Source organism: Protopterus annectens, chromosome 1.part1 (assembly GCF_019279795.1).
Source record: "Protopterus annectens isolate FY-2018-M chromosome 1.part1, PAN1.0, whole genome shotgun sequence".
Classification (NCBI taxonomy): Eukaryota; Metazoa; Chordata; order Ceratodontiformes; family Protopteridae; genus Protopterus; species Protopterus annectens.
Genome location: NC_056726.1, coordinates 1,830,734,876 through 1,830,751,920, shown reverse-complemented (window position 1 = coordinate 1,830,751,920; position 17,045 = coordinate 1,830,734,876). Strand labels below are relative to the sequence as shown.

Genomic DNA, 17,045 nt, shown 5'->3' with positions numbered 1-17,045 from the left:
ACATACATTTGCTTCCTGCTATTCAGCTTTTAGGTTCTTCAGATCCAGGACATTTTCTTCTCCTTTTCTAGTTGTCTGTGTATTCCCAGATTTCTCATTGCTGGCACTTACTGTATATGCTAGCCAGTGATCAGTTCCTTCTAATGCATCTATTTTACAGCTTTTAAAACACTTTGTTTACACACTGGGAAAGCTCTTGTTAGTGTGCTGCTTAGTCAGCCACCATCATGGAGGTTGCAGTTCTTAGTGCTTTGAACCTGACAGTGTGATTATCATTGAATGAATACTAAGTTTGAGACTGTGGTATTTCCGTGAATCCTTACTCCAAAGTACAGTGATCTCAAGCTAAGTAGCAGGGGTGTTAGAGACAGAGGAGGTAGTCCCACTTCCAAAATGTTTTGCATGTATTTAAAGTGAGTTTTTACATTTGCTGTTCTTAATGACATTCTCCATTCTGTGTTTGATGTTTTCAGGATTGGATTTTAGATTCTTGCATTTCTGTCATACAGCATCCTCTGCTGTCTCACTACATCATAACGTTATGGAAGATAGAACTGTAGATCAGTACAGGTTACTTGAGTATTTCAATAAAAATTACTTGGTCCCAAAGATGACAACACCTGTTTTTAAAATTCTTTATCAGATTATCATTTAAAACATAGGCATGCATTTAGAAATAGAAAAGAAAACAACATTTTCCACTTACATACATTATGCATCACACATTCTTTAGAACTGTCATCAATACAGCATTACATAAATTGCTCAATTCCTGCCTTCCCTTAAACCTCACACCTCCCGAACACAAGTTCCATTTATTTCTGTAATGTGCCCCTTCCCATTTCTAAAGATCCATTTCCTGTTCTGATCTCTTTTACAATATTCAATGCTTCAAATACAGTTTGTTTAGATTTTGAGTTTGATTTTCTAGTAATTGTATTTTTTGGCAGGCATCAGAATTAAACTTAAAAGTTTACTATGTCAAGGCAGTTCAAATCCCGTTTCCCAGCTCAAAAGAATCATTTACTTAGTTACAGCCATTTGCTTCTCCGGTATTCCTGACAATACTCTGTAGGGAATTTTTAAAGTCTGCTTACTCATTACACTCCCAAAAACATGTTTCCTGTTACCTCTTTCTTCCCCATCACACTTCCAGCATTTACAATCTACCTGAGGAAAAATTCTTTGAAGTGTGCTTATGGTATAAAATACATGTGCAAACTCTTCCAAACAGAAGTCCTAAACCTTCCGAGCTTTGCTACATGCTTGGGAGCTATGCATATGTTCCCCCATTGTTCTCTTATAAATTGAATTTTCAGTCTGTCTTCCCAATCTTTTCTAATCTCCTCTGATTCTTATAGTTATCATTCAACATTTTATATACCCTACTAATTATCCTTTTGTAAGAGCAACTGATATTCTAGATGCAATTAAAAACTCTACCAGAACAGGTCTTTCACTTAGGACTCCCCTATCCCTTTATGTTTGCTTACTCTATCAGTCCCTGATAGTGAAGGGGGCGGGTCTCTGACCTGCAATCCATACTTCTTTTTGGCATCATCATACTGTATTACCTTTCCCTGTCTAGTTCTTTGCTCTCAATGCTGCTGTTCTTGTGCCAGTTTGTTCCAGTAAATTCTAGCTCCCTCTTGCCTATTCTGTGTACCCCTACATACAGTCGTCCATAATGGCAAAAACTGTTTTGGCTTAGTTCCAAGAATATGTTCTGCAATTTTGCAAGTATAATATTCTGTAGGGTTATTTATTCTCCTTGAGGATCTTCATCTAAAGTCCAACTCTATCCTCATGTCTTTTAACTCCCCCTTATTATTATCATCCCTTTCCACTTTGAATTATAGCCTTCTGCTTGTGTTGTGTACTGTATATGAGCCTGATCGGTGTAGCTTTAGAATATCCCTTCAAATCAGGTAATCCTAAACCACCTTGTTCTATTGGCAGGGTCAGCTTGTCACACTTAAGTGTTGCCCCCTTCCCATCCCAGATAAATTTCTTCAGCTTTTTATTAACTATTATCCATCACTTATCCTGTAATTGATAAAAATAAGCCTGATTTGTGTATAAAACTAAAGGGATTAAAACATTTCACTTCTTGTAGTTTAGTGTCTTTGTTCATAAACAGGAGATTCCAGCTTCTCAGATTTTGTATTATCTTTTGTTTAGTCTCTGTCCACATATCCTTAGCTTCCATATCATAAGCTGTTTTAATCCATAATCCTAAATACTTCATCTTATTATGTCCCCATAAATATGGGCATTGCTGAACTAATTAATGTGTGGGTGTATAATTTATGACTATAGCCTTTGTTTTATATTCATTAATTTTATATCCTGAAAATACTTAAAACTGTCTCAAAATGTTTCACAAAACTGAGATGTCCTTTTCTGGACATAAATGCAAAATAATGTCATCTGCAAATAAAGCCAATTTTCGTGATTACCATGCCAATTATATCCTTTAATTTTGGAGTCTTTTTTTTTCTTTGCCAGTGGCACAAAATATAAAAATATAAAGTGAAGAAAGGGTATCCATGCCTGCTTCCTCTGTTCAATCACAACTTATTGGAGAGGAGCTTCCCACCTTTCATTCTTGCCTCTGATCCTTCATATATCCTCCTGATTAACCTTATTGTACGAGGGAATGTGAGTGCTTCCATTGTCCTACTCATAAAATCCCAGCTAACTGTGTTGAATGCTTTCTTTGCATCAGTGCCCACCAACAACAGTGGTATTTTCATACATTCTGCTTGCTCTGGATCATCATTGTTCTTTTAGTTTTATCAAATATTTACCCTCCTTCCACAAAGCCACATTGAACCATATCTTTCAATTTTGGTAATACCTTTGCTGTTCTTTCAACTAGTATAGACATACAGTATACTCTCAGTTAACCAGAACTCAAGTGACCAGCAAAAAAAATCGAATAAATACAATTTTCATGCATCTCTCCCCAACCTGAGAACAAGTCAAAACAACCAAATAGTATAGAGTACAGTATTAGTCAGGCCTATTTTTAATAGTAACTCTCAAGCAACCAGAAACTACATTTATCTGACATCTAGCAATCTCCATGTGTGCCAGTTAACCGAGAGTTTACTGTCAACACTTTATAGTCATTGTTTAAAACTGAATTGAGTTTATATTAAGCTGGGTCTGATGGGTCTTTACCCTCACTGAATAATATAGCCACCACAGCTTTCTTCAGAGATGTTAGTGTTTCTCCTCCTTTTAAAATACTGTTAAACAAAATCTTCCAGATCTTTATTTTCTTTGATCCTAACTTCCAAAATTGCACAGGAATGTGATCAGTTCCTGGAGACTTGTCTGCAAATCGATTATACATCACTGTTTTTCTGTTCTCCTCCTGTCTTAATTATTAATTGTTGAGCCTCGCCTTTCTCTGACCTTAGCATAATTAAGTCTACCGTAAATATTTACATTTTTGTGCTTTCATTTCCACATTTCTCTGCTTTATTACAAATGTTCATAAAATTTCAGAAATATCTCCAATACCTCCATAGGATCTGTTTTCTTCTTTTAGGCTCCTTAAGTTTGTTGACAGTCTTTTCTACTACTTTTGTTGCCCAAGTTGTTGCTCTAAAAGTTTTAGTCCTCTTGAGTTATCAAAAAATAATAGGATAACAATCTAAGTTCATGTATATTATCCAGATACATTGTTTTTTCTCTAACACTCTGCAGTTGCTCCTTTATGTGTTTTGCAAGATTCCCCTTATTCTACAGTACTTCAGTCTTTGTCAACCTCTATAAAGTAATTCCTAGTGCTTCTTAACCATATCTTTCTCTTTTTATCCCTTTCACTAACAATCACTTCTGAAGAAATGTCTGTCTTCCTAAATAAGTTTCAAATAATTTCCACTGCCCTTTCCTTAAATTTCTCATTTTTACTTCATTATCTGCATTTTTATCTTAGTTTTTATCAGTGCATCATTTTAAATAGTTTAGATGTGTGATGAAGCTTTCAATTAAATGCACTTATTCCTGTGAAATATAATGTCTATCCAGTCTAGTCCAGTTATTGTACCCTGGGAAGTAATATGTAAATTCTGTCTGATTTTCAACTACTGAATTTTGATCTTCCCTACCACATATTTTCCTCAATGTATTCACTCTGCCCTCTTTTATTATATTTTCCCTTCTAGGTCCCCTGTTACTTCCTTACTATTGCAAATCAAGTTCCAGTCCTGAACTACAAGTAATATTCCCTGCTGAAAGCTGATTATTTCTCCCCAGATTTTCTTAACCTCCATAACAGCAGTTGTTGATTGATATAAATACATGCCAGATTAATCCTCCTCTCCTGCCAGTAGCCCTTTACTATCAAGAATCTACTATTGTCTTTTTTTCCTCTTCTACCACTATTGGAGCCCACTACCATTCAGTATTATTACTGCTGTTTTCCTTTATCCTTGACATTTTGCTTGAATATCCAACCTGAAACCCTTTTTTGTCAAATCCACATACTTATTCTTTCCAAGTATGTTTCCTTAAGCATTACTGTTTACACTCTGCTTTTCTCACTGTAATTCAATACTTTTTCTTTTGTCTGTACCTGTAAGGCTATTTACATTCCAAGATAATAGGAGAGTGTAGCCATTGTAATAAAAAGATACATCACCGTTTTTGTGTATGTTCATAGGTAGGTACTAGGTTGTCTGCCCAAAGGCATTTATAAGTCTAGCTGGAATGTGTTGGCTTTCGTCGCCCCCTTGATTAGTTCCCTGGTGCTCTGTCCAGCAGAGCCACTGAAGTGATCCATGGGGTAAACTTCCTCTTTTCCATCCACTCATCAAGGTTTCTGTTGAAGAGTGTTAGTGAGGAGCTCTGCCTAATATAGATTGGAATCTTGTTCCAGAGCATGGGAAGTCTCTGGGACAGGAATCTATCCCTCCAGCATGTCCTATTTATTGTTGTGGTGAGGTTCATATCCCTAGAGCCTGTGGCTCGAGGGGATATGGTTTTCTTTATTTCCAACTTTTGTTTTGCTTGCACACACTAGTGTCTGGCAAGGTGATCTTTTATTTATACAGTTATTTCTTCTCCTCTCCATTTGAACCTGTGCCATGTTTGTCAACACTAATAAAAGCCCTCGGACAAAAAAATAAAAAAAAAAATCTAAATGCATATTCAGAACACCCCCCATAACTTAGAACAAAGAAAATTGTGTACATTTTCAGCATATGAAGTTTAGCACTCCATATTGGAACATTTGCCTCAGATCGACAGCTGTACCCACAGGCATCATCTAATTTAAAATTAAGCTTACCAGTGCTAAAGCCCATGTCACAGTTACAGCCTCTGTTCCTACTTACATTTGTTGCTGTTTTTTTCTTGTCTCTATTCCCCTCCCAGATGTGAAAAATAGGTTGCAAGCTTTTAGGTAACATTAACTTTTACCCTTCAGAAAAAGTGCACTGGCTACCTTTAAATAACACTAAATTATAAACCATTCTATTAAATGCATTGAAGTATTAAGGTTGCTGGGTAGGCTGCTGTCTCTTATTCACTTCCCTCAATTTCAAACTAATTTTCATTGAACTGCCTACCGTTGTACCTTTATACATTACATTTCCCCCACAGCAAAGAATGCTTATCTTGTCTCCATGTAGAAGTGTTAGCACTGAGGGGGGAAAAAAAAACTTTGCAAGTTGCAAAGGTATCTTTGTAAGTTTCGCTTAGAACAAAATGTACTGAATTCCCTTATCCAAAAGCAGATGCAGACTTCTTGTTTTCCACTCAGAATATTTGCTAAAGGAAAAAAAAAAGCTAACATCTTTGCAGACTTAGCATTTTATTCATGGCTTTCATCATTTTGTCTTAGTTTTTGCTTAAAAAAAATGTATATCTTAAGCCAAGGACAAGACATTAATCTAGCATCCACCCTAGTGAAAATAAGGGAAATTATCTTAATTGTACATATAAAGTGGTCAGTGCACCATGATTACAGCATATTATCTTAAACTTGCTTCTGTCTATATGTTTTCTGTTATACTGTAAGCCTGTAAGTCTTAACACTAAAAAAGTACTTGTTTAGTTTAATATCTTTATGGCAGTCACTGAAAAGGTCCCCCATGTTTAAAATACCTGAGTGCACACTGTACAAAGCTGCTTTATGGTATAACATGCAGTTTATATCATGAAGTGTTTATACAGATGCTAATATGAACATTTGTTTTACTTAGTTACTTCTTTTCTTTCCCCTTTAGTGTCCCGCTAAACACGATATAAAGTTTGGCATATGCTTTACAGTCATTCAACAAGCTTAACAAATTTAACAAAAGTCCATTCTTTATCGGCCACTTGTTCATGGAAAGCCGTATTTCACAAATGTGATTAATACTTTATAATCTGACTCTTCCTGATCATCTCCCAACACCAAACTCTGGTTCAAGTTCAAGGTACTCTTGATTCTTGTAGTCATCTCCTCCATCTTTTTCTGTGTCAGGCATTTTACTTTGGTACATTTAAAATGTTTCACTGGCAAAGTCTGTCTCTGAGCTTTGTTTTCATAAGAATGAGAAGCTGAGTCCCCTTTTCTTTTCTGGCTTACTTTTTGTTGGAATACACTTTATTTCCTCCTTAGCTTGTTCTGTATCCAAAAAATGTCGTTGATCCCCAATGGAAAAAAAAATCTGAAGACAGCTGTGTACAGCAGCTTGACGTCTCAGCTGGATCTTGATGTTCTGATTGTGGGGATAAATTTGCTTCTCTTTTGCCAGGTGAATAATCATTTTTTCCAGAAACTCCCTGCTCTTTCCAAGTTTTAATACTACTACCACTACTTTTGTCCCAATTTTGTCAAGATCAGGTCTTTCTGGTGGTGTAACAACTTTACTAATGTAAGTCTTGGCAACTTTCTCATGGCCAGGTTTGGAGCATACATTGTCTTTTCAATTAACAAGGCATGCTGTGGAACACCAGTTCAGCTGTGTATTTGTGCTTTCAGAAAGTTAATACAGTTTATTCCTTCCAGTTTCTGTGGTACAGCAGAAATTCTCAAGTTTTCTGTCCATGCAATGCCTTTTCACTCTTACCATTTTTTTTAAACTGCTCTTCTTGAGAAGCCTCATACTCAGCCAGCCTTTTCTTCATTTCAGCCTCTGATTTTTGTAGTTTTATCAGTTCATCCAAATAGCTAGTTAAAACTACTTCTATTTTTTCTAGCCTGTTATTTGAGTTTATGTATTCCTTCAATGTTTCACGTATTAAAAAAATAAATCCGAGTACATTGATTTTTTTTTAAATTACTGGAAACCATCTCTAGTACCAAAGATGAAGCCTGAACTGCCTTTTTGCCGAACATCTGCACTGACTGCTGTATATATGTATGTATGTGTGTGTGTGTGTGTGTGTGTGTATATATATATATATATATATATATATATATATATATATATATATATATACACACACAATTTTTTTTCTTCTTTTTGTTAAATGGTTGCATGAATTCTTAAAAGTAGATCACTTTTTGTTTGATCCAGATAAGGAGTTAGCTTGCTGAACAAACCCTTTCTTAATGTCTAGATAACGGTCATGTTTTACCATCATGTAGTGACTCAGGCCTTGACCTTCACAGTCTGTGTTCTTTCTTCTAAGGAATAGCGGTTTCCTGTGCTTGCTTCAGTTGTGTCTCCACTGTGGACATCTGTGCTATGCCACTTGGTCCTCTATGTTTTTTTGTTTTATACCCTTAAGAAATTTCTTATTTATTGAAAATTCACAACAGTGGCCCTGGTTTACACTTCTGGTTTACATCAGGAATATCATGATGTGTACTCTCATGGGAACTACAAGTGTTATAAGGGCTACCACAAACATACTTTCAGAATAGGAAAACCAATATATTATCCCCTGCGTAACACACTTAGAGCAATTGCAGTTTGTTGAATACTTACATCTATTCTTCCATTCATTTGCAACCCCTTTTTCCCACTTTTGCACATGGGATTGAGGTGTCCCCTAAACAGTAACAGTCATCTAGAGCCAGGGTTCACACTGCCTGGTGGCTGCATACCAGTATATTTATCGTAGACTTCTAATGCCAGACATTATTTTCTCTGCCTTCATGTTCCTTCAAGCACTACCTCACTTTTAGAAGTCTGTAATTGCAATAGCCCAGGTGACTGGGATGACATATTGGTCCATAGGGGAGTAGCTTCAGTGTATGCATATGCTAAACTTTCTCAATTTTTTACACCAAGTGAAATACACACTGCAAACTGACTTTAGAAGTCCCAGTTACACTGTAAAGTGACTTAAGATATTCGCACTAAATTTTTTTTTTTTTTTTTTTTGCTTAGGGCCCAGTCACAATTATAAATAGTACTCCATTTGCCAATCATTTGTTCCTAAAACCTGAAGGAGTTGCTTATTGTCCCTTAGAATCTACTTAGAAAATCAGAGACTCAAGGAGCTGCTGGGTTAGGATTACGTCTCCTTTTTCCTATTCAGATTTCCCCCAGCAGCCAAGAAAGAACTTCAAAAAATCAAAGTTCAAAGCTTTGGTTGTTCACTAGGACCAATATGTCTGTGTAGAACTTGATAAGCTGTCAGACCATCTGGCATTTTCTGCTACTCCTGATGTCATGATCTTGTTAATCACCAATACGATGCTGCTTCGTGGCATGTCCTGCTAGACTGGTAAGTCAAATGGTTTGACCACGAAGACAGAACCATAGCATATTATTTCTGAGGGACCTAAGGTCATATCTCAGAATTTTGTCCAAGAGGAAGTTCTTCATAGGATCATAGGAGGTTACTAGGCTAACGACTCCAGGGCCCTTACAAGCCTAGTCAAGTTCAAACCATGTTCCCAAGGGTGTCTGGTTCAAGCAGTTGGGGTCTAATGCTTCATGTACCATCCAGGCTGATACTGCCAAGAAAAAAGGTGAAACGTACCTCTTCTGCTACTTCTTTTCCTAAGGTTCCACAGGAGGCGTGGTGTGACTTTTCCCAAGGACTTTTTAAGGAGATCATGTCCCTAAACCCCTCTCAGTTCTTTTCTCCTCCTCCTTCCTCCCATCACAGGAGAGGCTGGAATTCCTCTTCTGAAGAGAAAGATTCAGAATCAGAAGTAGATTCTATGATTTAATCTTCCCAGGTAAGTTCCCCAGCTTTTTTTTGAATCAAAGGATGAAGATTGTGTGTTCAGTCTCTCAGTTAGAAGAGCTTTCCTTCAGCGAAACTGTTGTGAAAATGATGCTGCACTTTCATTAGGAGGATATTGTGCAGAAAAAGTATCATAACTTATTGTATATGGGAATCCCCAAGCTTTCAGCTGTACCACAAGTATTAGAGGCTTTATAGGGTTGCTTTGCCACAGCTTACCTAAATCCACAATCCTAGTTTCCAGTATTAAAAAAAGTTATAAGGTTCTAGACGCTCTTAAATTCCTTCTTCAAACCCTTCAGTGATTTCTGTAGAATATGACAAGTGTATGGAAAGAAGGTGTACACTTCAGCTTCACTTTCTTTCCATGGGATGAACTTCAACTCCACTTTATTTCCATGGCATGAACTGTGAAACCCATATGATCAGATGTTTTTTTTTCTCTCTTTTGGGAGAGATGAATACATTATTGTTGGATAATAAAGCCTTTATCTTCCCTAATTTCTGCTACTCAGGTAGCTTGACACTGTATTAAATGAAATTGTGATGCTACAGACACATTTTCTAGAGCTGCTACTACTTGGTCTATTTCAAGTCTGTTAAGGTTGCAATCTTTACCAGATGTCAAGTCCATGTTATTAGATATCCTGTGGATATGAGAAAATCTCTTTGACCCTGTTGCTAGTGGAAGCTTTAAAAACCTTCTGGAAAGAGGAAAAATTGTGTAGGATTTTAAGCAGACTTTATCTCCTATACCTAAATTCCAGAGATGATATCCTTCTAAGACTGGCCCATTTTTCATAAGAAACAAAAACCTCAACAAAGGTGCAAAATGTTCCCCAAAAAGAAGTTTCACACCAAATCAGAGCCGTATCTCAAAGGACATAAGGGTGCATTTCCAGACAAGTTAACTAGTTTGTGACCATGTACATCAACCTACCCGCACCTAGGCCTATTCCCTCTTTCTCTGTTAAGATAGCTTTCTCATTCCCTTCTTGTGTGGAGACTTAACTTCAGACCAGTGTCCTAGAGAAAGGCTACAAGCTAACTTGGCTTCATCGTCAAACACATTTGGGTATGCTGTAACTGCTCCCAAACCAAGAGCACTTGGTTTTACCCATTCTAAAATAGTTGTTCCATCAGAAAAGTATAAAACGTATTCCCATCCACCAGTCAAAATGGTAGTTTTAGTGAAGACTCTTTTTTGGTTCTGAGAAAGGAGAGCATCTGGAGACCTATTCTGGATTTATCAGCAATCACTACCTTGTTAATGGTGCAAAAATGATGCTGTCTGTCTATAAACCCTCCTTCCATTTATCCTTCCTCATGCTTTCTTGATTACCCTGGACTTAAAAGATGAATATATATATTCATATTCCCACCCACCCAGTTCACAAAAAATGCTTGATTTTGTGCCTTACAATTTCACTTTGTATTCTGTGCTTTCTCCTTTACTTTTTTTCTACAGCTCCAAGAGGTTTTTATCAAATGCCTTGCTTCAGTCATAGCTTTCTGCAGTCTCCAAGGTATGTATATGTACCATATGTAGATGATCTTTAGACCTGCATCTTCTGGCTCCCAAGTTCACCACGGACCTGTTTCTTAACCTGTGTTTCACAATAAGCTTGAAAAGTTTGTCCTCCTTCCATCTCAGGATGTGGTATTTTTAAATTGCCTACTGAACACTGTCACTGTGTTGTCATCTCTTCTAAAGGACAAGATGCACTTTCTAATTGGTTGTTTACAATCACACCTTCCTATAGAGTTGACCCCAGCAAGGGAGATATTGAAAGCCCTGGGGTATATGACATATACTTTACAAATGATCACCTTTACCAGACTCCACATGAGGAAGAATCAATAGTATATTAAGTCTGTTTGGGTAGAACACTGCCACCCCCTGAGCTTCCCTGTCCTTCTCTTTCCCTTCATGCAGAAGTTTCTTGGCTCAGCCACATATCACTTAATCCAGAAGTACCTTTTCCCGTTCTCTCCCCTCTCCAGGAAGTTTCTAAAGATGCTTCAAATCTGGAATTTCAGTGCATTTACCGTTCATGTTATGTTCTAAAAACAAATAACAGTAGGCATGCAGCATTTTACTCTCTGCTAAATTTTTCTGAAGAGCGTGGTTATGTAGCTAGAATTTTATAAATACAGTATGTCTGAAAGCTACATTTAATGTTAAAAGTTTTTAAAATCAATTTTCTACTGACTGGAATTTTTTAAATAATGATTCGGAGGTGCAGATTCCCTTCCTTCATTTCTATGTATGGTCTACACAAATACTTTGTGTAGAATCTAGTCATTGCCTTACTACTCTTATGCTGTGGTTAAAAAAAAATTGAAAATCATTCTTTTCATTTTCTTCCTCTTAAAGGTTTTTGTGGAGGACACAGAGGAGCTTTGGAGGAGGCATTGTGTGAGGGACTTCAAAAATGAGGAGCCTATGGACGATGAGACATGGCGGGATATGTATTTACGGCTGCATGAAGAGAGGGAAAGAAAATTGCAGTTTTTGACTCGGAACATCAGCAAGGCTCATGCTAACAAGCCAAAAGGTAAGAACGGAAGATGTACATAGTGTGTGAGAAAGTCATAGAAGTATGGTGGTAGTGTATGAAATGAGGTTAACAGCAGCTCTGCTCAATTGTAGAAAAGATGTGATTTTTTGGTATGTAGCAAAACATCACAAGCCAAGCCAAAAACTCCTATTCAAAAGTTCCCTGTAGTCTCAAGGAGGACAGGATAAGATAGACTTTGGATGGGCAGCCTCATATTTCCTCAATTGTCTAGGTTTATTTATTTATTTAACATTTGTTTACTGGGAAAGTCCAACTTGGAACAAGCCAATTTTCAGTGGAGGCCCAGGGGAAAGCTCTCCAGATGGGTGTCTTTGTAATGTGGGAGGAAACCGGACCACCCAGAGGAAACCCACACAAGTGCAGGGAGGACATGCAGACTCTGCACAAAAGGCACCCCAGCCGAGATTCGAACCGGAGAACCACTTGCTGTGAGGCAACAGCGCAAACCGCTTACACCACTGCACCGTCCCAGGTTTACCTTGAAGGTGGGCAAAGGTGCTGCTCTGCTTGACATGTAGTGGACGTTGAGGGGAATGATTATAAATGTCATGCCAGCATGTCATAGTTGTCTGCTGATGAAGGTTTAGTTCCTTTAACAGAGTATTTAAAATACCATTTGTTTTGTGAATGAGTAGGAAGTCAGACGGTTGGATCTTACTTGGCTAGAAAAGCTAGACACATCTCCATGGAAGAGTGTCTGAGAGACTCAGTACAGAGAAAGGACTGTTAGTATGTCCTGATAACCAAGATTTTTGAGGCCAGTATTCTTTTTAATTATGAATGTCTCCAGTTTCTGAAGTTGATTGATATGTTAAGATAAATGCATTTCAAAAGGTTCATTATATTCAGTACTAAATGTGATGAGATATGAGTAAATGAGAATTAAAGGCTTCTTTGGATCTAGTAGAAATGCCTGTGGAAATTAGATGAGCCAGATAGAAGACTTTCCAAGCTAATGCAGAGAAATGATTGTCAAATGTTAATGAATTGTCAACAAGAGTGCCTAGATCCCTTATGACAGTGTCTGAAAGGGTGTGATAAGTATGTGGTATGTAGAAATGTTTTGTTTAGCAAGTGAACTATGCTGCACTTTTCTCACATTTAATTTGAGACCATTTTTCTTGTACCAGTTGTTAAAATGGTCTAACCTGAGTTGGAGCAATTTAGAGTCCATGAAAGACTGAACGACAGTGGCCAGTACACAGTCTTGCAAAGTTGGGTAACCATAGGTCAAGACTATTAGCCTGGAATGTCAAATAGGAGAGGGCTCAGCACTGAGCCATGTTTCGTACTATTTGACGCTTTTGATTTCAGAAGTGGTTCCTGGAAGTTTATTCAGATGAGGCCTGGCAAACAACCAGTTAGCTCTCTGCCACACAGCTTAAGTAATTATATCCTGATTTATAGGTCTGTCTCTAATGGCTGCTTGGGGAATAGTGTTGAAGGCCTTTGCCAGGTCAGGTTATGCTGTATGTCTGCGCAACTGCTATCCACAACTTTGGTTATTTTTTTCAAAGTAATTAATGAGGGTAAAGAGACAGGACTTTCTTTTGAGTCAAAGGGCCCAGGGTTAAGAGAATTTTCTTCTTCTGATTGATTATGGTATGACATAATATGCTCCATAGCTTTACATATGAGACTAATTGGTCTTGTAGTTACCAGGGTTCAGGGTTGGGCCTCCCTTGTTTAATGGCATTGCAGTGGCTGTTTTTCTGGCTTCAGGAATGTAACCAGTGGCGATACTTTGTTGGATTAAACCGGTTAAGTAGGCATTCAGATAGGCTATACTTGGCAGCGTGGTAGATTATCAGGTCATGGATGAGAGGTTCTTAACGTTTGAGATGGCTAAAAGAACTTGTTCCATAGTTTATTTGAAGTGGTTGGCTGGGATTGTGGAATCTGTGGAATAACTGACAGTGTGTGGAATAACTGACAGTGAGCAGAGTGCAATTTGCAATAAATTTGTCAGCTGTGTTGTTGGCTATTTCCTTTGAGTCAGTGCGTGTGGTATTATTGTGGAGTAGTTCTGAACATTGCTTGGTGTTAACTTCCAAACATAGTTAAAGATTTTTAACTATTTTCGGTTTTATTGAATATTTTTATAAATGATTCCCTTAAGTTTTTTGCTACTTTGCTTAATTGTGCTCTAAAGGTAGATAGAATGAGGTCTCTTATGAGTATTGAGCTTTTTTTTCTTTCTCTTAATATGCAATGTATTTATACAAGTATTCCAGCATAAGAGTTTGTTTTTACATTTCTCTTATGTGGTATGTATGTTATTAGTTCAACTGTTTAAGTGTGAGTAGAAATCAGAGGCGTAGTCAGCAGCTTTAGCAATGGAATCCACCAGCGGAGGATTACAGTGGCATTTAATTAGGTCAAGTGTCTAAAGAAGCTTTGGTTTTGAGAAGTCCCTAAACACAGAGATACTTAAAATAAGTACCGCAAGTTTTAAAGGAAACGGTCATCTGATTTAACAGGACAGGATGATAAACATGGAGATGTGCAAGAGTTGTCTGTATTTGTGAGTGCTAAATCAAGGTAGTTACAGCCCGTAGTAGGATGGGTAACTATTTGCAAAAGAGAGTTGCCATTTATAATGTCAAGGAAACATTGTGCATGCCAGCCACTGGTACTGTAGACTAGCCAGTATATTGATAGATGGTTAAAGTCCCTCAGTAGAAGGGTGTTGGTTTTAATGGGGATTTCAGCTAATGTGTTATGATGCTGAGAAGGGGACAGTAGAGGGTATTATTTAGTTAACTATGAGGCAGGAATTGGTCTTTGTTTATGGTGATATAGACATCTAAGCGTTCAAATGTGAAATTCCAATGAAGCTGTTGTGAGATGATAGTGAAACTGCACATTAAATTACCAATTTTATAACAATATACATCGGGGAGACTTGAACCACAGGCATCATCACTATATGAAAACAAATTGTTAACATCTTGAGCCACTACATCAGTTTTGTTAGTCGGTGCTATTCTTTGATGTACCTATGTAACTTCAGTACTGCTTATGTCATTGAGGATTTTATCACACTGAGGTGATCCACAATAACTACACAGATGATATGTTTAAGGCAGTATCTACTTCTCTCTTGTCTTCCACATTATCAGCATTGATTTGTATAGAAACTTTAGCTACAGCATATTCAATCCTATGGATAAAGATGCAGAAATGGCATTCCTTTTAGTGAAAAGTACTGATGCTTTATAATTTAAACTCTTCACAGTAAATTCCTGTTTGCCATCTGTTTTCTTTTTCTCAGCTGTTTCTAAATTGCCTGTCAGCAATATCATTTGTTCTGAATTTTATCTATAGCCCGTCAGGTGAAAATGGCTTTTGTCAACACAGAAGTTAAGCCACCCAGGGATGTTCGACGGCGGCAAGAGAAATATGGCACTGGATCAGCTGCTGTTCCAGAGAAACACAGGTAATGACTTGGGAAATGTATTGGCAGCCTTGTATCTATGATGTGTACACAGCTGCCAAATAAAGTCAAAAGAGACGCAAAGTAACAGTAGAGGTGATTCCTCTGCTGCATTTAAGAGATAATGAGATTTAAGGCTATGTTGGGAGAACAAAGCTGAGCAACGTCTAAGAGGGTCATTTAACACTACATCATAATGGCTGAGTTTTTAATCACCCCGTGTTTTCAGTCTTAGACAAAAATGTGACTAGCTATGCTTCATTCACTATGCAGACCACTACTACATTTTTGTGCCAGCATTCCTTTGGTCCTTGGTCAGTCTGCAAAGCTGCCATGTAAAGTCAGCATTGCTAGAAAATTACACTTCTCACCATTTTGAGTACTTCATGTCCTCCCCTTAACACCAGAGTAACATCAGTTGCATAGTGTGTACATTGCCTTTTGTGCTTGTTGGTCTTCTGCATAACTTTTCAAGGCTTTGATTAACAAAAGAAAAAAAATAATAAAAAAAAAACAATAAAGCATTTTTTTGTGGTAGGGTGTACCCCATTTGTTATAAAAAGTATTCTTAACTACCGCATTTATTTATTTTGATAAATGGACTCCAAGAAATAGCAGACAAGAAAAGAGAGATGAGGTGAAGTGTAGTGAAGTGCATTAACAAAGGAAGCTTAAATAAACAGTCACATCTTTCACTAAAGCATTTGAGGAGCGTATTTCAACTCAACTCAGTTTCCTAAAGCACTGAAATTCTTCTAATTGACCTTGGTGCATCCAAAAGACCTTAGTCACCTTAATTGTTACCAACATTGGAATCCCCTATGATCACATTAGATCTGTAGGTTTCACTGAAGGGTGAACCTGTTACTTGCAGTCCGATGTTCTCTTACGCTCTTCCTCGACTGACCAAAGCATCTTTTAGTTCAGCCATTCTCCTGAGTATTCTTGCATGGAACCACCCAAGGTTTGGAGTAGCTGGGGACTCTTGTTTTTATCAGTTGAAGACAGATCAAGGAGACAACATCGGACACAAAAGTTATTTACTTACCATAATTATAGATCTGTGTTGTCTGCTTCTGTCATCCTCAAATTTCTGTCCCTATTTTTCTCCAACCAGTTTCATTTTCACAATTCCTTGACTGTAGGGCATCTGCATTGATTGCACTGGAGCCTTGTCACATTACACCTGTGGATCTTTGTATGCCAGGTATATTTGTATAAATCTCCTCCACACTCTGCCCCTCCCTCTTCAACTCCCAATCATAATCTCTCCAATCCCATTCAAAGTCCACATACACTCATTGTCCACCTCATCTGATACTCTCCTATCTGCCCCACTAATTCCTCCCTCTAATTCTCATTCACACCACAACCATGACATGTCTTATAACTCAAACAGTTCAACCCCATTTATCTGATTTCTGTTCTTACTCCCTTTATAGCATGCTACCTCCTACCATTCTAACCTGCTCCACCCCTCCTTCCTATCCAACCCCCACACTCCCACCCCTCCTCCTCATCCCACTATAAAACATTTTCACAACATATCCGCCTCCCTAGTCCAACCCAACCTCCTCCACTACTTCAAATTAAAGCTTGTCCCCCTCCAGCCTACATACCACAAAAATAAAGTAATTCCCTACCACCCACAACTATTAAAAAACAGCTCAAAAATGTCACTACCCTTCCTCAACTTCCTCTACTTAGCAGGGGACATGCATCCAAACGCTGGACCAAATTCTTCCTCTTCTCCAAACCCCACTGTTACAAGCAATAAACCTAGCCACAAACACCTCAAACTCTTCACCTTGAATGCCCAAAGCCTAAAGAACAAAGTAACCCAATTCCATGCCTGGCTCAACCATAACCTACCCGATATT

The 17,045-nt window shown here is 37.8% G+C and overlaps 1 protein-coding gene across 2 annotated transcripts in view; it reads left to right on the top strand.

The window, feature by feature from the left end:
* LOC122812587 (elongin-A-like) overlaps positions 1 to 17,045 on the top strand; it is a 1,667,864-nt gene that overhangs the window by 1,353,285 nt on the left and 297,534 nt on the right. For both annotated transcript variants that reach the window (XM_044084820.1, XM_044084819.1), the window contains exons 9-10: positions 11,525 to 11,705; positions 15,057 to 15,168. In XM_044084820.1, coding sequence (XP_043940755.1) covers positions 11,525 to 11,705; positions 15,057 to 15,168 — 293 coding nt within the window. The remainder of the gene's footprint in view (positions 1 to 11,524; positions 11,706 to 15,056; positions 15,169 to 17,045) is intronic.